Source organism: Sardina pilchardus, chromosome 16 (genome assembly GCF_963854185.1).
Source record: "Sardina pilchardus chromosome 16, fSarPil1.1, whole genome shotgun sequence".
In the NCBI taxonomy this organism is placed as follows: Eukaryota; Metazoa; Chordata; class Actinopteri; order Clupeiformes; family Clupeidae; genus Sardina; species Sardina pilchardus.
The window spans coordinates 19,487,883-19,509,876 of NC_085009.1; the positions used below are offsets into that span (position 1 = coordinate 19,487,883).

At 38.6% G+C, this 21,994-nt stretch overlaps 3 protein-coding genes across 3 annotated transcripts; all 3 read right to left on the reverse strand.

Moving 5' to 3' along the window:
* Positions 1–386: 386 nt before the first annotated feature.
* LOC134060401 (uncharacterized) lies at positions 387–4,762 on the reverse strand. Its single transcript, XM_062517100.1, has 10 exons — positions 4,745–4,762; positions 4,337–4,375; positions 3,648–3,989; positions 3,308–3,480; positions 3,057–3,121; positions 2,758–2,924; positions 2,370–2,491; positions 2,060–2,124; positions 1,368–1,525; positions 387–1,056 (listed from the first exon to the last, which is right to left on the reverse strand). The coding sequence occupies exons 2-10, from the start codon at positions 4,359–4,361 to the stop codon at positions 965–967; spliced, it is 1,209 nt and encodes a 402-aa protein (XP_062373084.1). The 5' UTR covers positions 4,362–4,375; positions 4,745–4,762; the 3' UTR covers positions 387–964.
* Positions 4,763–7,621: 2,859 nt separating this feature from the next.
* On the reverse strand, positions 7,622–11,678 carry LOC134060370 (uncharacterized). The gene is made up of 9 exons (XM_062517059.1): positions 11,643–11,678; positions 10,956–11,297; positions 10,605–10,777; positions 10,354–10,418; positions 10,055–10,221; positions 9,649–9,770; positions 9,339–9,403; positions 8,649–8,806; positions 7,622–8,337 (listed from the first exon to the last, which is right to left on the reverse strand). The coding sequence occupies exons 1-9, from the start codon at positions 11,665–11,667 to the stop codon at positions 8,246–8,248; spliced, it is 1,209 nt and encodes a 402-aa protein (XP_062373043.1). The 5' UTR covers positions 11,668–11,678; the 3' UTR covers positions 7,622–8,245.
* Positions 11,679–16,541: 4,863 nt separating this feature from the next.
* Positions 16,542–20,961, reverse strand: LOC134060445 (uncharacterized). Its single transcript, XM_062517173.1, has 10 exons — positions 20,944–20,961; positions 20,526–20,564; positions 19,837–20,178; positions 19,497–19,669; positions 19,246–19,310; positions 18,947–19,113; positions 18,559–18,680; positions 18,249–18,313; positions 17,553–17,710; positions 16,542–17,241 (listed from the first exon to the last, which is right to left on the reverse strand). The coding sequence occupies exons 2-10, from the start codon at positions 20,548–20,550 to the stop codon at positions 17,150–17,152; spliced, it is 1,209 nt and encodes a 402-aa protein (XP_062373157.1). The 5' UTR covers positions 20,551–20,564; positions 20,944–20,961; the 3' UTR covers positions 16,542–17,149.
* Between the last annotated feature and the right edge of the window lie 1,033 nt (positions 20,962–21,994).

A 21,994-nucleotide genomic window follows, 5' to 3' on the forward strand; every position in this document is an offset into this window, starting at 1 on the left:
GGTCTAGTGTTAATGCTGTGTTTTCCCATCAAGACTCCTTTGCTTCTTTCCTTTTCCTTTAATACCAGCACCCTTTGTCTTTGCAGTATCCCTGTACACACTGATACAAACTGAATGCTGCATGCAGCCGTTTCCCTTGATCATCACTGGCAAGTGCAGATTTTTTCCGCGATTGCATTCACATGGTAGCTGTGGCGGCAACATTACAGAAACATGACTAGGTCGGCAGGAGGTAGATATACAGACATATGAATTCAGACAGCACAACAACAACAAAAAATCCTGCCATATAAAAGTTTGTGAACTTTGCGGAAATACACGTCTATCTGAAAGCGGCTATAGAGTACTGTATGTGTGGGAAAAAATGCACGGGTGGGAAAGCTGCATCATTTTGCTCTTGCATTCATATTTTTATTTCATTATACACATATTTCTGTCAGAGACCTGAAAGTGCACCAGGCATTTTCTATTGATCACATGACCATAATAAACCTCTATAAAACATATGGAAACTGGCTAAAGTGCAACATATAAACTTAAATAAATACAAAGACACACACACAAACAAACACACACACACACACACACACACACACACACACACACACACACACACACACACACACACGCACACACACACACTCACTCACATACAGACACCATACACATTCTCTCTTGTTCCAACATAATACATACTCCTCACAATTGATATGCTACATCCAATAAATAAATAGAAAAATAACGTTATAAATAGATAACATTGCATTGTTCACACTACATAACCATACAGTCCTACCATTGGTTATTTCAATAAAAAACAAAGTCCATTCATTGTAAGACCTTTTCTTTTGTTTCCAGGTCTTCATTCAGTCAGGGCTGTGCAAATGTTCATGCAATGCCCATCAAAGGTGGAAACATTTCCTTCATGTGGAGTTGATTGGGGGGGTGGGGGGGGACTGGGCGTCTACCAGGACTGCGTGGCAATGACGGCCAGAAGGGTCAGGCTGAAGGTGGTTCCAAGACTGATCCTGCTGGTGATGCTTCCTGAGCTGACGGCTGCAGGGCGAGACAGAAACAATGTTAGGTGGACAACACCCCAGATTAACTCAAAATGTCATTCGTCCTCATATTAGGACAGAAAAGACTGTGATGTAATAACACCGTTAATGGTTTAGGCAGGGCAATACTGGATAAGATGAAAATTCTTTGACAACAAGCATTGGATCACAAAAAAGAGATGCAGTCATATTAGAAATCTAGACCGCTGGCACTCAATATCTCCATATACTGTAGCACTCACAAAGACATTAGCGATGGCTGTCAGTAAAGAAATGATTGGATTGGATGTAGTGCTCAAATAAACTCACCTGTGCCATTCACAGAGACAATGTTAATAGTCAGGTTGCCACTTGCTGCTGCTCGCACCATGGTGTTGTATATGGCGGTTGCACTTGGCAATGTAGCGTTGTATGTGAAGTACAGGTTTGACTGGGTCACATAGGAGTTCGCGAAAACTGTCCCATCACTGTGGAAGAAAACAGTGGTGAATTAATAAGGTTTCTCTTGATGAGTTGACACGAGTAGTAGCCAAGTACAATTCAATGGGATATTTATTTGAAAATGAATTTAGAACATACATGTCAAAATAACATTGATACTAGTGTTAGTTTTTTGTTTTTACTTGTTTAGTGATGACACTCTGTATCCATAAAGGATTATGAACACATTCATTAAGGATTATAAAGTAACCCAATGTATTATAATTGTAAGGATTGTCACTAAAATGTCTATGACTACTCTCTGGGTTGCAGTATTGTAGAATAAGCATTGTGATATTTCAATAGCATATAACTTAAGCAATGCAGTCATGACTGTGTGCAGAAGTTACATATAAACGTATACTAATAATTATGAGGGGTGTTATGAATGCTTTATAGCACCCTAATGAATGTGTTCATAATGATTCATGGATACTGGGTTCATAAGTGTTGCCTGTGTATATTTTGGGGATAGCATATCTATATACAATATCAATAAAAGATTATTAAAACATACTTACGCATATGTTGTGGGGTTCAAAGAGACAAAGTTTGTAGAGTAATCTTCCAGAAAGAAGGGCTCCAACTGAACAGGGGAAACAACAGTTAAGCTTCATTCAGACTGCAAGCGACAACTGACTATAGACTAGAATAGAGTTAGAATGACTTAAACGTGTACTTATTATAATGATGATTTTGATAATGTATTGGCCTACAGTATGTAACCCCTATACTTTATATTTAGACTTAACTAACTCCTTCCTTTGCCAGACAAACAGTGTATAATCAATGCAATCTCCTATTTTCACATAACTTTATTATCACACTTACCTCGGATTTAATTCTGGATGTTGTGTCACGGTAGGCAGTTGAGTTGACAGCGGCCAGCGTAACGGTAGAAGTAGTCCCATTGGTGGTAGTGAACTGAACATTGGCCATCACCTTTGGCTCATCTGTGGAAAAAAATACACACAAAAGAACCTGTGGTAAGTGACTGTGTGTGTGTGTGTGTGTGTCTGTGTCTGTGTCTGTGTGTGTGTGCGTGTGTGTGTGTGTGTGTGTACTGTATATATGTGTGTGTGTGTTCGTGTGTGTGTGTGTGTTTGTGTGTGTATGTGTGTGTGTGTGTCTGTGTGTGAGCATCAAATGAAATAAAACAGATAACAGATCTGGTCTGTCGCTTGATAGTTAGCTTTGTTGAAAAACGAGTTAAACTCACGGAGAACGGAGATGGTGCTTGTATCCACAGACAGGTCGGCGGGGCTGGCCGCTTCTTGCAGTTGCTGGAGCACCTCCGTTGTCTCAGGGACAATATCTGGCACAGACTGATCAAACTCCACATCTATCTCTGCCTCTGTGTTGTCTGCGCGATAGCGGGTCACGGCCCTGTTTAGAAAAAGAGAAAAAAGAAAGACATTATGAACGTGTTTGTTTAACGCTCGACTTTGACCATTGCCATGGTCATTGCTCTATGCAAAATAACTGGTTGTTGGAGAAAATGAATTGGGCCTAACTTACCTCAGCGACTTGACAGCAACTCGGAAGAACCTTGACCCATACTTCGCTTTGTAGATTGGTTCCGACTGTGGAACACAGAATTATCATTAGACTACAGTGGCAACAAAGCCAGTCTTACGGCATTACAGACATCTGTCTTATTATAAAAATGATTGCATGTGTTATTATTCTCAAATGTAACTCATGTTTTGTATTTTAGGTGAATCAAATGCCTTGAAGAGACTGAAACAGTATTTGTAAATTAGCCTTACCCAGGTAACAATGGAAGCAACCAGCGTCTGGTAAGCTTGAGTTTGAGGGTTGTTGTAATCAGCAATGTAGGTTCTGGTCATCGCAAAGGTCATTGCAACTATGTAACGTGGAGTGGTTATTGGAGATGCTGTTGTTGTTGTTGCTGCTGCTGCTGTTGTTGCCGTTGTTGTGTCTGAAAAATCAACGAGTGATTTCAGTGTGATTTCAGTGTGCATTTTTTTTGCATTTTCAGTCAAATAAACACAAACAGAATAATGAGATTAAAAACTGAAAATCCACTTAGGTACCTGAGGAAATTAACACCTTAGCTTACTTGTATAGAAATATTTGATTGGTTACCTTCTGATTGGCCTGAACCCTCCTCTACAGTTTCCCGCAGAAATCGTGACAGGCTGTCTGAAGACTTCTTCTTGGCAGATAGGCCTTCCTCCTTTGAGGCAAGGGCACGCAATTCAATTCTGGGGCCGGACTTGCTTGTTGGGGTGACCAACATGAATTCAGAATCTTCCTCAAGCAGCCCATTCTCTGTGTGACCATTTTGTCTGGAGTCAAACGCAGTGTGAGAGCTTCTCTCTCTCAGCAAGAGGTGTGACTGCTCTACGTCGCTGTTGAACTCAATGTTGGAGTTGGGCCGGCTTGGTAAACCATTGATGGGATGGCACAGTAGTAGCAGGACGAAACCTGTACAAAAGTAATCAGTTAGTAACCTTATTGATGGAAATGAAGAAATATAACAGGACGAAATAGGGGACAAGCTTCAATGTAGAGCACATTGACCAGATAATGTCAATCAAAGTATTGACAACTGGAGTTAGACAACTTGGTCTAATTGAGATAGGTCAAGGCACAAGTTTTAGCCCTACTATGCTTATCAAAATAGCCTAGTGAAACTGTTGCATATACAATGTTTCCAACTGTGTAGAACACATTATTATTATTATTATTAAAGACATTTTCCTATACCATAATCTAATGGATCAGAGATACTACGTTAATACATTAAAAAGTGGTCAAGAAATATCACTGACCTATGGACAGTATTTGGACGGCCATTTGTATCAGTTTGTCTGAAATAAGAAAGAGATGGTTAATACACCACAATAAAAAAAAATAGCAATTAAGGAATGAAATCATATATATATATATATATATATATATATGTATAGCCTACATATGTCTGTATATACAACAATTTCCACAAACTTAAATGTATGATTAATCAATACATTCATTAAATATAAGTGATCAAGAATAAAATAGTATTAAAACTAAACCATTCGGGTGAGTTTATCAACTTGAGTAATTAAGTCTTTTTTTCTATGTGTTAAATATCTTCATCCACAAATTAAAAATTGATCATTCGAAAGTAATATAAAGTATAATGTCTTTCAAAAATATTAGGTATGTGTCTTTCTGAGAAATAACCAAAATCCTACCTGTAGTTTAGTCCTTGGGTGAAAAATCCTTTTTGTCAATAGGCCAATGAGTATGTGACCCTGTCGTCCTCTCTGAGTGTCCGAGTTGTCTGAATGAGGAGGTGAGGATACTGGCCATTTAGTACTCCATCTCACACAAAAAGATGCTCTCTGCCCATCATCAATGTTCGTCAGACTTGTTCTATTTTGGTCCTCTTTTGGTCATCTTTTGTGTCTTTGCGCAGTCTAATTACATCAGCAGGTTCTGAGTGACGTGGTGGCTGTCTTGTCACTCTGTTCATCCACACCCATACAGCATAGTTATTTACACAGTCCAGTTAAGCTTGTCATTGCAGACTATCACAATAACACCTTTCAACAGGTACTGTAACACTTTGGAACACCTTTAGAATTTCTTGAACACCTTTCTTGAATTTCCCCTTGGGGATCAATAAAGTATCTATCTATCTATCTATCTATCTATCTATCTAGAAAGTGGACGCATTCAGGGGTGGGGGGGGGGGTTAGTGAGATTCTAAGGGAGTCCTAATTTTAAATCTTTCATGGGGCCCAAGATTTCTGGCGGCATCCCTGGACGCATTCAGCAGGGTGAGGCGTGTGACGCAACTGAATCGTAAAACAGTGGATCATATGACAATGAATAGCTCAGAAAAACACAAACAAGTGGTATGCTGCCAACCACTCCCATGTGTTTGTATTGTGTGACAGTGTTACATGACGGCCAATAAACCAGAAACTGTTTCATTGAGATAAAATATATAGTCCACCCACCCAATTTCAAGTTCCATTTCTATCTTTTATTTAGAGCAGTAGTACAGAGTGCTTACACCAACAACTGAACTTTTTGTACTGGTCAAAGTATGGGACATACTGTAAAGCTTTTTTTACTCTGGGCATTCATTTTTCCTTGTGTGTGTTTGTGTGTGTTTTTTTTTATCTGTACTCTAAGTTTGTGAAATTAAGTTTTATGCATAGCTTGTGCTGCTAGTTAGAGCAGGCTAAAAGAGGTTACTTGCTAATTGTCTATAATATGTTGATAGTATTATATAGTAGTTACATATAGTATGTTTTTACAATTCTTTCAAGTGTTTAAAAAATACATTTTAAATATAGAGAGCAAAATCAGAAAATATATATTGTTTTTTTTTAAAAATCTTCCTCCTTTCAAAAATCAAAATAAAAGAAAACAAACAAACATAAAAAGCTCTATAAATACAGTATATAGCCGCTAAATACCTGCATTTTTATATTCATCAGGGAGGGTTTTATTGTTCAATTTATCAAATAGATATAGGTCAAGCTAGGGGCTTGGCTATAGACCTCTGAAGTTCGCCTACAAAAAGGACCCAAACCTGCCATCTTTGCCCATACAAGGAGATCCGGAAGTTAATTGAGGCTAACTCCATATGGCAAGTTGCATTGTAAGTTAGCTCTGATAGAGATAGCCTAGATACTTTATTGATCCCCAAGGGGATATTCAAGATCCCATCAGCTTAAGACACCATACACAACATACGCTACACTCTGGGGTAGTAAAGATCAAAGTGTGCCGTCTTCACCTACCGAAGATCACAGTATCCACTAGAAGGCAGTGGACAAAACGGTGTAGCGATAAACGTCTACATTTTCAAAGTCATCATCCCCGCGACAATTTAAAAGATGCAATAATTGAAAATGCTCATGTTACTTTCCCATAGAAAACATGTCCTTTCCTTATTTGGGCAAAGATGGTAGCTTTTTTGTAAGCGAACTTCAGAGGTCAATTGTCTACTATGACCGAAGATATGGCCGATATATAGATGCATTATTGTGGTGTATTAACCATCTCTTTCTAATTTCAGACAAATGGCTTCTATATGCTGTCATAAGTCAGTGATCTTTTTAATTCAATAATGTAGTATTTCTGATCCATTTAATCATGATATAGAAAAAAATGTTATAATAATAAAAGTGTTAATATTGCTTAAGTCAGAAATACACAGAAAGATTTTCCTTTTGTTACTTATCTCTGTGTTACCATTAAAGACATTGAACTTATCTACTGTATGGTTCAATGGCATTGGCAACCTCCCAGAACACATTCGTTTTGAATAGCCTGGAGCTGTTCTTAGGGCATTCCTACAATCCAGCCAAACCACTTCATTCAGTTCCGCTACGTGCTTTTTACACCCTTGTGTACTCAGTTGTGAGTGCAGAGAGAAAAAAATCAAGATGACCTCTTGCTGTGACACAGAGCTAATGTCATCACCAGTTCATTCACAGACCATTTAGCTGACAATTTTAATTGCTAAAAATATGTGTTCTGCACAATTGGGAAAATATATGTGCTACAGTTTTGCTACTTTTGATAAGCAGGAGACTTAAGTCTTATGCCATGACCTATCTCAAACAGACCTAGCTATCTAGCTCCAGTTCTAGTCACCCTTTAATACCTTAATTGGCAGTTTGGCCAATGTCCTCTGCTTTCAAGCCATGATTACTTATTTCTGTGCAGGTCTAGTGTTAATGCTGTGTTTTCCCATCAAGACTCCTTTGCTTCTTTCCTTTTCCTTTAATACCAGCACCCTTTGTCTTTGCAGTATCCCTGTACACACTGATACAAACTGAATGCTGCATGCAGCCGTTTCCCTTGATCATCACTGGCAAGTGCAGATTTTTTCCGCGATTGCATTCACATGGTAGCTGTGGCGGCAACATTACAGAAACATGACTAGGTCGGCAGGAGGTAGATATACAGACATATGAATTCAGACAGCACAACAACAAAAAAATCCTGCCATATAAAAGTTTGTGAACATTGCGGAAATACACGTCTATCTGAAAGCGGCTATAGAGTACTGTATGTGTGGGAAAAAATGCACGGGTGGGAAAGCTGCATCATTTTGCTCTTGCATTCATATTTTTATTTCATTATACACATATTTCTGTCAGAGACCTGAAAGTGCACCAGGCATTTTCTATTGATCACATGACCATAATAAACCTCTATAAAACATATGGAAACTGGCTAAAGTGCAACATATAAACTTAAATAAATACAAAGACACACACACAAACAAACACACACACACACACACACACACACACACACACACACACACACACACACACACACACACACACACACACACACACACACACACACATACACACACACACACACACGCACACACACACACTCACTCACATACAGACACCATACACATTCTCTCTTGTTCCAACATAATACATACTCCTCACAATTGATATGCTACATCCAATAAATAAATAGAAAAATAACGTTATAAATAGATAACATTGCATTGTTCACACTACATAACCATACAGTCCTACCATTGGTTATTTCAATAAAAAACAAAGTCCATTCATTGTAAGACCTTTTCTTTTGTTTCCAGGTCTTCATTCAGTCAGGGCTGTGCAAATGTTCATGCGATGCCCATCAAAGGTGGAAACATTTCCTTCATGTGGAGTTGATTGGGGGGGTGGGGGGGGGCTGGGCGTCTACCAGGACTGCGTGGCAATGACGGCCAGAAGGGTCAGGCTGAAGGTGGTTCCAAGACTGATCCTGCTGGTGATGCTTCCTGAGCTGACGGCTGCAGGGCGAGACAGAAACAATGTTAGGTGGACAACACCCCAGATTAACTCAAAATGTCATTCGTCCTCATATTAGGACAGAAAAGACTGTGATGTAATAACACCGTTAATGGTTTAGGCAGGGCAATACTGGATAAGATGAAAATTCTTTGACAACAAGCATTGGATCACAAAAAAGAGATGCAGTCATATTAGAAATCTAGACCGCTGGCACTCAATATCTCCATATACTGTAGCACTCACAAAGACATTAGCGATGGCTGTCAGTAAAGAAATGATTGGATTGGATGTAGTGCTCAAATAAACTCACCTGTGCCATTCACAGAGACAATGTTAATAGTCAGGTTGCCACTTGCTGCTGCTCGCACCATGGTGTTGTATATGGCGGTTGCACTTGGCAATGTAGCGTTGTATGTGAAGTACAGGTTTGACTGGGTCACATAGGAGTTCGCGAAAACTGTCCCATCACTGTGGACGAAAACAGTGGTGAATTAATAAGGTTTCTCTTGATGAGTTGACACGAGTAGTAGCCAAGTACAATTCAATGGGATATTTATTTGAAAATGAATTTAGAACATACATGTCAAAATAACATTGATACTAGTGTTAGTTTTTTGTTTTTACTTGTTTAGTGATGACACTCTGTATCCATAAAGGATTATGAACACATTCATTAAGGATTATAAAGTAACCCAATGTATTATAGTTGTAAGGATTGTCACTAAAATGTCTATGACTACTCTCTGGGTTGCAGTATTGTAGAATAAGCATTGTGATATTTCAATAGCATAACTTAAGCAATGCAGTCATGACTGTGTGCAGAAGTTACATATAAACGTATACTAATAATTATGAGGGGTGTTATGAATGCTTTATAGCACCCTAATGAATGTGTTCATAATGATTCATGGATACTGGGTTCATAAGTGTTGCCTGTGTATATTTTGGGGATAGCATATCTATATACAATATCAATAAAAGATTATTAAAACATACTTACGCATATGTTGTGGGGTTCAAAGAGACAAAGTTTGTAGAGTAATCTTCCAGAAAGAAGGGCTCCAACTGAAAAGGGGAAACAACAGTTAAGCTTCATTCAGACTGCAAGCGACAACTGACTATAGACTAGAATAGAGTTAGAATGACTTAAACGTGTACTTATTATAATGATGATTTTGATAATGTATTGGCCTACAGTATGTAACCTCTATACTTTATATTTAGACTTAACTAACTCCTTCCTTTGCCAGACAAACAGTGTATAATCAATGCAATCTCCTATTTTCACATAACTTTATTATCACACTTACCTCGGATTTAATTCTGGATGTTGTGTCACGGTAGGCAGTTGAGTTGACAGCGGCCAGCGTAACGGTAGAAGTAGTCCCATTGGTGGTAGTGAACTGAACATTGGCCATCACCTTTGGCTCATCTGTGGAAAAAAATACACACAAAAGAACCTGTGGTAAGTGACTGTGTGTGTGTGTGTGTGTGTCTGTGTCTGTGTCTGTGTCTGTGTGTGTGTGCGTGTGTGTGTGTGTGTGTGTGTACTATATATATGTGTGTGTGTGTGTGTGTGTGTGTGTGTGTGTGTGTGTGTTTGTGTGTGTATGTGTGTGTGTGTGTCTGTGTGTGAGCATCAAATGAAATAAAACAGATAACAGATCTGGTCTGTCGCTTGATAGTTAGCTTTGTTGAAAAACGAGTTAAACTCACGGAGAACGGAGATGGTGCTTGTATCCACAGACAGGTCGGCGGGGCTGGCCGCTTCTTGCAGTTGCTGGAGCACCTCCGTTGTCTCAGGGACAATATCTGGCACAGACTGATCAAACTCCACATCTATCTCTGCCTCTGTGTTGTCTGCGCGATAGCGGGTCACGGCCCTGTTTAGAAAAAGAGAAAAAAGAAAGACATTATGAACGTGTTTGTTTAACGCTCGACTTTGACCATTGCCATGGTCATTGCTCTATGCAAAATAACTGGTTGTTGGAGAAAATGAATTGGGCCTAACTTACCTCAGCGACTTGACAGCAACTCGGAAGAACCTTGACCCATACTTCGCTTTGTAGATTGGTTCCGACTGTGGAACACAGAATTATCATTAGACTACAGTGGCAACAAAGCCAGTCTTACGGCATTACAGACATCTGTCTTATTATAAAAATGATTGCATGTGTTATTATTCTCAAATGTAACTCATGTTTTGTATTTTAGGTGAATCAAATGCCTTGAAGAGACTGAAACAGTATTTGTAAATTAGCCTTACCCAGGTAACAATGGAAGCAACCAGCGTCTGGTAAGCTTGAGTTTGAGGGTTGTTGTAATCAGCAATGTAGGTTCTGGTCATCGCAAAGGTCATTGCAACTATGTAACGTGGAGTGGTTATTGGAGATGCTGTTGTTGTTGTTGCTGCTGCTGCTGTTGTTGCCGTTGTTGTGTCTGAAAAATCAACGAGTGATTTCAGTGTGATTTTTCACTTTCATGAGTGTGCATTTTTTTTGCATTTTCAGTCAAATAAACACAAACAGAATAATGAGATTAAAAACTGAAAATCCACTCAGGTACCTGAGGAAATTAACACCTTAGCTTACTTGTATAGAAATATTTGATTGGTTACCTTCTGATTGGCCTGAACCCTCCTCTACAGTTTCCCGCAGAAATCGTGACAGGCTGTCTGAAGACTTCTTCTTGGCAGATAGGCCTTCCTCCTTTGAGGCAAGGGCACGCAATTCAATTCTGGGGCCGGACTTGCTTGTTGGGGTGACCAACATGAATTCAGAATCTTCCTCAAGCAGCCCATTTTCTGTGTGACCATTGTGTCTGGAGTCAAACGCTGTGTGAGAGCTTCTCTCTCTCAGCAAGAGGTGTGACTGCTCTACGTCGCTGTTGAACTCAATGTTGGAGTTGGGGCGGCTTGGTAAACCATTGATGGGATGGCACAGTAGTAGCAGGACGAAACCTGTACAGAAGTAATCAGTTAGTAACCTTATTGATGGAAATGAAGAAATATAACAGGACGAAATAGGGGACAAGCTTCAATGTAGAGCACATTGACCAGATAATGTCAATCAAAGTATTGAGCACTGGAGTTAGACAACTTGGTCTAATTGAGATAGGTCAAGGCACAAGTTTTAGCCCTACTATGCTTATCAAAATAGCCTAGTGAAACTGTTGCATATAATGTTTCCAACTGTGTAGAACACATTATTATTATTATTATTAAAGACATTTTCCTATACCATAATCTAATGGATCAGAGATACTACGTTAATACATTAAAAAGTGGTCAAGAAATATCACTGACCTATGGACAGTATTTGGACGGCCATTTGTATCAGTTTGTCTGAAATAAGAAAGAGATGGTTAATACACCACAATAAAAAAAAATAGCAATTAAGGAATGAATTCATATATATACAGTGCCTATAGAAAGTCATCATACCCTTTTGAAATAGTTACTTTTTTTGTCTTACAGCCTGAAATCAAAACCCATTTTTAAAAAAATCTTTTCCAGTTTTATTAACAAATTTAGCTGTACAACATCAAAATAATGAAAAAAAAGTAAACAGTTCTGAAAATTAATAAAAAATGAAAAACTAGAATAACAGGGTTGGAAAAGTCATCATACCCCTGACTTAATACTTTGTAAAGCTTCCTTTTGCTTTCATTACAGCCATCAATCTGTTTGGATATGTCTCTATTATAGCTTTGCACACCTAGATAGGGGAATATTTGCCCAATTTTCCGTACAGAAATGTTAAAATTTAGTCAAATTCTGTAGGGAATGGTGATGGACTGCTCTCTTCAAGTCAATCCACATATTTTCTATAGTATTTAAGTCAGGGCTCTGACTTTGCCACTCAAGGATATTCACCATCCTATCCTTAAGCCACTGCTTTGTTCTTTTGGCAGTATGTTTAGGATTATTGTCGTGTTGGAAGGCGAATGACCTCCCCATCCTCAGCTGTCTAGGAGAGGGACGCAGGTTTTCCTTAAGAATGTGGGTGTATTTGGCAGCATCCATTTTCCCTTCTATCCTGACCAATTGCCCAGTTCCCGCTGAAAAGAAACATCCCCACAACATAATGTTGCCCCAACCATGCTTCACACTAGGTATGGTGTGTTTTGGGTGGTGTACTGTGTTGGTTTTCGCCAAACATTGCGCTTGGAGTTCAGTGCAAAAACACATCTGGAATATTCTGCTACCATGTGGAAAAAGCTTATATGGTCAGATGAGACTAAGATCGAACTTTTTGGAGACTAAGATTGAAGTTTTTGGACTGAGCTCCAGGCGCTAACCAAACACAATATACACACCCAAACACACCCAAAACACACCATACCTACTTTGAAGCATGGTGGGGGCAACATTATGTTTTGGGGATGTTTCTCTTCAGCGGGGACTGGGCAATTGGTCAGGATAGAAGGGAAAATGGATGCTGCCAAGTACACCAAAATTCTTGAGGAAAACCTGCGTCCCTCTCCTAAACAGCTGAGGATGGGGAGGTCATTCGCCTTCCAACACGACAAAAATCCTAAACATACTGCCAAAAGAACAAAGCAGTGGCTTAAGGATAGGATGGTGAATATCCTTGAGTGGCAAAGTCAGAGCCCTGACTTAAATCCTATAGAAAATATGTGGATTGACTTGAAGAGAGCAGTCCATCGCCATTCCCTACATAATTTGACTAAATTTTAACATTTCTGCACGGAAAATTGGGCAAATATTCCCCTATCTAGGTGTGCAAAGCTATAATAGAGACATATCCAAACAGATTGATGGCTGTAATGAAAGCAAAAGGAAGTTTTACAAAGTATTAAGTCAGGGGTATGATGACTTTTCCAACCCTGTTATTCTAGTTTTTAATTTTTTATTAATTTTCAGAACTGTTGGCTTTTTTTTCATTATTTTGATGTTGTACAGCTACATTTGTAAATAAAACTGGAAAAGAATTTTTTTTTAAAATGGGTTTTGATTTCAGGCTGTAAGACAAAAAAAGTAACTATTTCAAAAGGGTATGATAACTTTCTATAGGCACTGTATATATATATATATATATATATATATATATATATGTATAGCCTACATATGTCTGTATATACAACAATTTCCACACACTTAAATGTATGATTAATCAATACATTCATTAAATATAAGTGATCAAGAATAAAATAGTATTAAAACTAAACCATTCGGGTGAGTTTATCAACTTGAGTAATTAAGTATTTTTTTGTTAAATATCTTCATCCACAAATTAAAAATTGATCATTCGAAAGTAATATAAAGTATAATGTCTTTCAAAAATATTAAGTATGTGTCTTTCTGAGAAATAACCAAAATCCTACCTGTAGTTTAGTCCTTGGGTGAAAAATCCTTTTTGTCAATAGGCCAATGAGTATGTGGCCCTGTCGTCCTCTCTGAGTGTCCGAGTTGTCTGAATGAGGAGGTGAGGATACTGGCCATTTAGTACTCCATCTCACACAAAAAGATGCTCTCTGCCCATCATCAATGTTCGTCAGACTTGTTCTATTTTGGTCCTCTTTTGGTCATCTTTTGTGTCTTTGCGCAGTCTAATTACATCAGCAGGTTCTGAGTGACGTGGTGGCTGTCTTGTCACTCTGTTCATCCACACCCATACAGCATAGTTATTTACACAGTCCAGTTAAGCTTGTCATTGCAGACTATCACAACAACACCTTTCAACAGGTACTGTAACACTTTGGAACACCTTTAGAATTTCTTGAACACCTTTCTTGAATTTCCCCTTGGGGATCAATAAAGTATCTATCTATCTATCTATCTATCTATCTATCTAGAAAGTGGACGCATTCAGGGGTGGGGGGGGGGGGTTAGTGAGATTCTAAGGGAGTCCTAAATTTAAATCTTTCATGGGACCCAAGATTTCTGGCGGCATCCCTGGATGCATTCAGCAGGGTGAGGCGTGTGACGCAACTGAATCGTAAAACAGTGGATCATATGACAATGAATAGCTCAGAAAAACACAAACAAGTGGTATGCTGCCAACCACTCCCATGTGTTTGTATTGTGTGACAGTGTTACATGACGGCCAATAAACCAGAAACTGTTTCATTGAGATAAAATATATAGTCCACCCACCCAATTTCAAGTTCCATTTCTATCTTTTATTTAGAGCAGCAACTGAACTTTTTGTACTGGTCAAAGTATGGGACATACTGTAAAGCTTTTTTTACTCTGGGCATTCATTTTTCCTTGTGTGTGTTTGTGTGAGTTTTTTTTTTATCTGTACTCTAAGTTTGTGAAATTAAGTTTTATGCATAGCTTGTGCTGCTAGTTAGAGCAGGCTAAAAGAGGTTACTTGCTAATTGTCTATAATATGTTGATAGTATTATATAGTAGTTACATATAGTATGTTTTTACAATTCTTTCAAGTGTTTAAAAAATACATTTTAAATATAGAGAGCAAAATAAGAAAATATATATTGTTTTTTTAAAAAAAATCTTCCTCCTTTCAAAAATCAAAATAAAAGAAAACAAACAAACATAAAAAGCTCTATGAATACAGTATATAGCCGCTAAATACCTGCATTTTTATATTCATCAGGGAGGGTTTTATTGTTCAATTTATCAAATAGATATAGGTCAAGCTAGGGGCTTGGCTATAGACCTCTGAAGTTCGCCTACAAAAAGGACCCAAACCTGCCATCTTTGCCCATACAAGGAGATCCGGAAGTTAATTGAGGCTAACTGCATATGGCAAGTTGCATTGTAAGTTAGCTCTGATAGAGATAGCCTAGATACTTTATTGATCCCCAAGGGGATATTCAAGATCCCATCAGCTTAAGACACCATACACAACATACGCTACACTCTGGGGTAGTAAAGATCAAAGTGTGCCGTCTTCACCTACCGAAGATCACAGTATCCACTAGAAGGCAGTGGACAAAACGGTGTAGCGATAAACGTCTACATTTTCAAAGTCATCATCCCCGCGACAATTTAAAAGATGCAATAATTGAAAATGCTCATGTTACTTTCCCATAGAAAACATGTCCTTTCCTTATTTGGGCAAAGATGGTAGCTTTTTTGTAAGCGAACTTCAGAGGTCAATTGTCTACTATGACCGAAGATATGGCCGATATATAGATGCATTATTGTGGTGTATTAACCATCTCTTTCTAATTTCAGACAAATGGCTTCTATATGCTGTCATAAGTCAGTGATCTTTTTAATTCAATAATGTAGTATTTCTGATCCATTTAATCATGATATAGAAAAAAGTGTTACAATAATAAAAGTGTTAATATTGCTTAAGTCAGAAATACACAGAAAGATTTTCCTTTTGTTACTTATCTCTGTGTTACCATTAAAGACATTGAACTTATCTACTGTATGGTTCAATGGCATTGGCAACCTCCCAGAACACATTCGTTTTGAATAGCCTGGAGCTGTTCTTAGGGCATTCCTACAATCCAGCCAAACCACTTCATTCAGTTCCGTTACGTGCTTTTTACACCCTTGTGTACTCAGTTGTGAGTGCAGAGAGAAAAAAATCAAGATGACCTCTTGCTGTGACACAGAGCTAATGTCATCACCAGTTCATTCACAGACCATTTAGCTGACAATTTTAATTGCTAAAAATATGTGTTCTGCACAATTGGGAAAATATATGTGCTACAGTTTTGCTACTTTTGATAAGCAGGAGACTTAAGTCTTATGCCATGACCTATCTCAAACAGACCTAGCTATCTAGCTCCAGTTCTAGTCACCCTTTAATACCTTAATTGGCAGTTTGGCCAATGTCCTCTGCTTTCAAGCCATGATTACTTATTTCTGTGCAGGTCTAGTGTTAATGCTGTGTTTTCCCATCAAGACTCCTTTGCTTCTTTCCTTTTCCTTTAATACCAGCACCCTTTGTCTTTGCAGTATCCCTGTACACACTGATACAAACTGAATGCTGCATGCAGCCGTTTCCCTTGATCATCACTGGCAAGTGCAGATTTTTTCCGCGATTGCATTCACATGGTAGCTGTGGCGGCAACATTACAGAAACATGACTAGGTCGGCAGGAGGCAGATATACAGACATATGAATTCAGACAGCACAACAAAAAAAAATCCTGCCAAATAAAAGTTTGTGAACATTGTGGAAATACACGTCTATCTGAAAGTGGCTATAGAGTACTGTATGTGTGGGAAAAAATGCACGGGTGGGAAAGCTGCATCATTTTGCTCTTGCATTCATATTTTTATTTCATTATACACATATTTCTGTCAGAGACCTGAAAGTGCACCAGGCATTTTCTATTGATCACATGACCATAATAAACCTCTATAAAACATATGGAAACTGGCTAAAGTGCAACATATAAACTTAAATAAATACAAAGACACACACACAAACACACACACACACACACACACACACACACACACACACACACACACACACACACACACACACACACACACACACATACACACACACACACGCACACACACACACACACTCACTCACATACAGACACCATACACATTCTCTCTTGCTCCAACATAATACATACTCCTCACAATTGATATGCTACATCCAATAAATAAATAGAAAAATAACGTTATAAATAGATAACATTGCATTGTTCACACTACATAACCATACAGTCCTACCATTGGTTATTTCAATAAAAAACAAAGTCCATTCATTGTAAGACCTTTTCTTTTGTTTCCAGGTCTTCATTCAGTCAGGGCTGTGCAAATGTTCATGCAATGCCCATCAAAGGTGGAAACATTTCCTTCATGTGGAGTTGATTGGGGGGGTGGGGGGGGGCTGGGCGTCTACCAGGACTGCGTGGCAATGACGGCCAGAAGGGTCAGGCTGAAGGTGGTTCCAAGACTGATCCTGCTGGTGATGCTTCCTGAGCTGACGGCTGCAGGGCGAGACAGAAACAATGTTAGGTGGACAACACCCCAGATTAACTCAAAATGTCATTCGTCCTCATATTAGGACAGAAAAGACTGTGATGTAATAACACCGTTAATGGTTTAGGCAGGGCAATACTGGATAAGATGAAAATTCTTTGACAACAAGCATTGGATCACAAAAAAGAGATGCAGTCATATTAGAAATCTAGACCGCTGGCACTCAATATCTCCATATACTGTAGCACTCACAAAGACATTAGCGATGGCTGTCAGTAAAGAAATGATTGGATTGGATGTAGTGCTCAAATAAACTCACCTGTGCCATTCACAGAGACAATGTTAATAGTCAGGTTGCCACTTGCTGCTGCTCGCACCATGGTGTTGTATATGGCGGTTGCACTTGGCAATGTAGCGTTGTATGTGAAGTACAGGTTTGACTGGGTCACATAGGAGTTTGCGAAAACTGTCCCATCACTGTGGAAGAAAACAGTGGTGAATTAATAAGGTTTCTCTTGATGAGTTGACACGAGTAGTAGCCAAGTACAATTCAATGGGATATTTATTTGAAAATGAATTTAGAACATACATGTCAAAATAACATTGATACTAGTGTTTTTACTTGTTTAGTGATGACACTCTGTATCCATAAAGGATTATGAACACATTCATTAAGGATTATAAAGTAACCCAATGTATTATAATTGTAAGGATTGTCACTAAAATGTCTATGACTACTCTCTGGGTTGCAGTATTGTAGAATAAGCATTGTGATATTTCAATAGCATATAACTTAAGCAATGCAGTCATGACTGTGTGCAGAAGTTACATATAAACGTATACTAATAATTATGAGGGGTGTTATGAATGCTTTATAGCACCCTATTGATTCATAATGATTCATAATGATTCATAATGATTCATGGATACTGGGTTCATAAGTGTTGCCTGTGTATATTTTGGGGATAGCATATCTATATACAATATCAATAAAAGATTATTAAAACATACTTACGCATATGTTGTGGGGTTCAAAGAGACAAAGTTTGTAGAGTAATCTTCCAGAAAGAAGGGCTCCAACTGAAAAGGGGAAACAACAGTTAAGCTTCATTCAGACTGCAAGCGACAACTGACTATAGACTAGAATAGAGTTAGAATGACTTAAACGTGTACTTATTATAATGAGGATTTTGATAATGTATTGGCCTACAGTATGTAACCTCTATACTTTATATTTAGACTTAACTAACTCCTTCCTTTGCCAGACAAACAGTGTATAATCAATGCAATCTCCTATTTTCACATAACTTTATTATCACACTTACCTCGGATTTAATTCTGGATGTTGTGTCACGGTAGGCAGTTGAGTTGACAGCGGCCAGCGTAACGGTAGAAGTAGTCCCATTGGTGGTAGTGAACTGAACATTGGCCATCACCTTTGGCTCATCTGTGGAAAAAAATACACACAAAAGAACCTGTGGTAAGTGACTGTGTGTGTGTGTGTGTGTGTCTGTGTCTGTGTCTGTGTGTGTGTGCGTGTGTGTGTGTGTGTGTGTACTGTATATATGTGTGTGTGTGTGTGTGTGTGTGTGTGTGTTTGTGTGTGTATGTGTGTGTGTGTGTCTGTGTGTGAGCATCAAATGAAATAAAACAGATAACAGATCTGGTCTGTCGCTTGATAGTTAGCTTTGTTGAAAAACGAGTTAAACTCACGGAGAACGGAGATGGTGCTTGTATCCACAGACAGGTCGGCGGGGCTGGCCGCTTCTTGCAGTTGCTGGAGCACCTCCGTTGTCTCAGGGACAATATCTGGCACAGACTGATCAAACTCCACATCTATCTCTGCCTCTGTGTTGTCTGCGCGATAGCGGGTCACGGCCCTGTTTAGAAAAAGAGAAAAAAGAAAGACATTATGAACGTGTTTGTTTAACGCTCGACTTTGACCATTGCCATGGTCATTGCTCTATGCAAAATAACTGGTTGTTGGAGAAAATGAATTGGGCCTAACTTACCTCAGCGACTTGACAGCAACTCGGAAGAACCTTGACCCATACTTCGCTTTGTAGATTGGTTCCGACTGTGGAACACAGAATTATCATTAGACTACAGTGGCAACAAAGCCAGTCTTACGGCATTACAGACATCTGTCTTATTATAAAAATGATTGCATGTGTTATTATTCTCAAATGTAACTCATGTTTTGTATTTTAGGTGAATCAAATGCCTTGAAGAGACTGAAACAGTATTTGTAAATTAGCCTTACCCAGGTAACAATGGAAGCAACCAGCGTCTGGTAAGCTTGAGTTTGAGGGTTGTTGTAATCAGCAATGTAGGTTCTGGTCATCGCAAAGGTCATTGCAACTATGTAACGTGGAGTGGTTATTGGAGATGCTGTTGTTGTTGTTGCTGCTGCTGCTGTTGTTGCCGTTGTTGTGTCTGAAAAATCAACGAGTGATTTCAGTGTGATTTCAGTGTGCATTTTTTTTGCATTTTCAGTCAAATAAACACAAACAGAATAATGAGATTAAAAACTGAAAATCCACTTAGGTACCTGAGGAAATTAACACCTTAGCTTACTTGTATAGAAATATTTGATTGGTTACCTTCTGATTGGCCTGAACCCTCCTCTACAGTTTCCCGCAGAAATCGTGACAGGCTGTCTGAAGACTTCTTCTTGGCAGATAGGCCTTCCTCCTTTGAGGCAAGGGCACGCAATTCAATTCTGGGGCCGGACTTGCTTGTTGGGGTGACCAACATGAATTCAGAATCTTCCTCAAGCAGCCCATTCTCTGTGTGACCATTTTGTCTGGAGTCAAACGCAGTGTGAGAGCTTCTCTCTCTCAGCAAGAGGTGTGACTGCTCTACGTCGCTGTTGAACTCAATGTTGGAGTTGGGCCGGCTTGGTAAACCATTGATGGGATGGCACAGTAGTAGCAGGACGAAACCTGTACAAAAGTAATCAGTTAGTAACCTTATTGATGGAAATGAAGAAATATAACAGGACGAAATAGGGGACAAGCTTCAATGTAGAGCACATTGACCAGATAATGTCAATCAAAGTATTGACAACTGGAGTTAGACAACTTGGTCTAATTGAGATAGGTCAAGGCACAAGTTTTAGCCCTACTATGCTTATCACAATAGCCTAGTGAAACTGTTGCATATACAATGTTTCCAACTGTGTAGAACACATTATTATTATTATTATTAAAGACATTTTCCTATACCATAATCTAATGGATCAGAGATACTACGTTAATACATTAAAAAGTGGTCAAGAAATATCACTGACCTATGGACAGTATTTGGACGGCCATTTGTATCAGTTTGTCTGAAATAAGAAAGAGATGGTTAATACACCACAATAAAAAAAAATAGCAATTAAGGAATGAAATCATATATATATATATATATATATATATATATATATATATGTATAGCCTACATATGTCTGTATATACAACAATTTCCACAAACTTAAATGTATGATTAATCAATACATTCATTAAATATAAGTGATCAAGAATAAAATAGTATTAAAACTAAACCATTCGGGTGAGTTTATCAACTTGAGTAATTAAGTCTTTTTTTCTATGTGTTAAATATCTTCATCCACAAATTAAAAATTGATCATTCGAAAGTAATATAAAGTATAATGTCTTTCAAAAATATTTAGTATGTGTCTTTCTGAGAAATAACCAAAATCCTACCTGTAGTTTAGTCCTTGGTGAAAAATCCTTTTTGTCAATAGGCCAATGAGTATGTGACCCTGTCGTCCTCTCTGAGTGTCCGAGTTGTCTGAGTGAGGAGGTGAGGATACTGGCCATTTAGTACTCCCTCTCATACAAAAAGATGCTCTCTGCCCATCACTACTGTTCGTCAGACTTGTTCTATTTTGGTCCTCTTTTGGTCCTCTTTTGTGTCTTTGCGCAGTCTAATTACATCAGCAGGTTCTGAGTGACGTGGTGGCTGTCTTGTCACTCTGTTCATCCACACCCATAGAGCATAGTTCTTTATACAGTCCAATTAAGCTTGTCATTGCAGCCTATCACAACAACACCTTTCAACAGGTACTGTAACACTTTGGAACACCTTTAGAATTTCTTGAACAACTTTCTTGAATTTCCCCTTGGGGATCAATAAAGTATCTATCTATCTATCTATCTATCTAGAAAGTGGACGCATTCAGGGGTGCCGCCAGGGGGGGGGGGGGGGTTAGTAAGATTCTAAGGGAGTCCTAAATTTAAATCTTTCATGGGGCCCAAGATTTCTGGCGGCATCCCTGGACGCATTCAGCAGGGTGAGGCGTGTGACGCAACTGAATCGTAAATCAGTGGATCATATGACAATGAATAGCTCAGAAAAACACAAACAAGTGGTATGCTGCCAACCACTCCCATGTGTTTGTATTGTTTGACAGAGTTACATGACGGCCAATAAACCAGAAACTGTTTCATTGAGATAAACTATATGCTGTAGTCGACCACCCACCCAATTTCAAGTTCCATTTCAATCTTTTATTTAGAGCAGTAGTACAGAGTGCTTACACCAACAACTGAACTTTTTGTACTGGTCAAAGTATGGGACATACTGTAAAGCTTTTTTTACTCTGGGCATTCATTTTTCCTTGTGTGTGTTTGTATGTTATACGTTGTGTGTGTGTGTTTTTTTTATCTGTACTTTAAGTCTGTGTAATTAAGTTTTATACTTGTGCTGCTAAATGGAGCAGGCTAAAAGAGGTTACTTGCTAATTGTCTATAA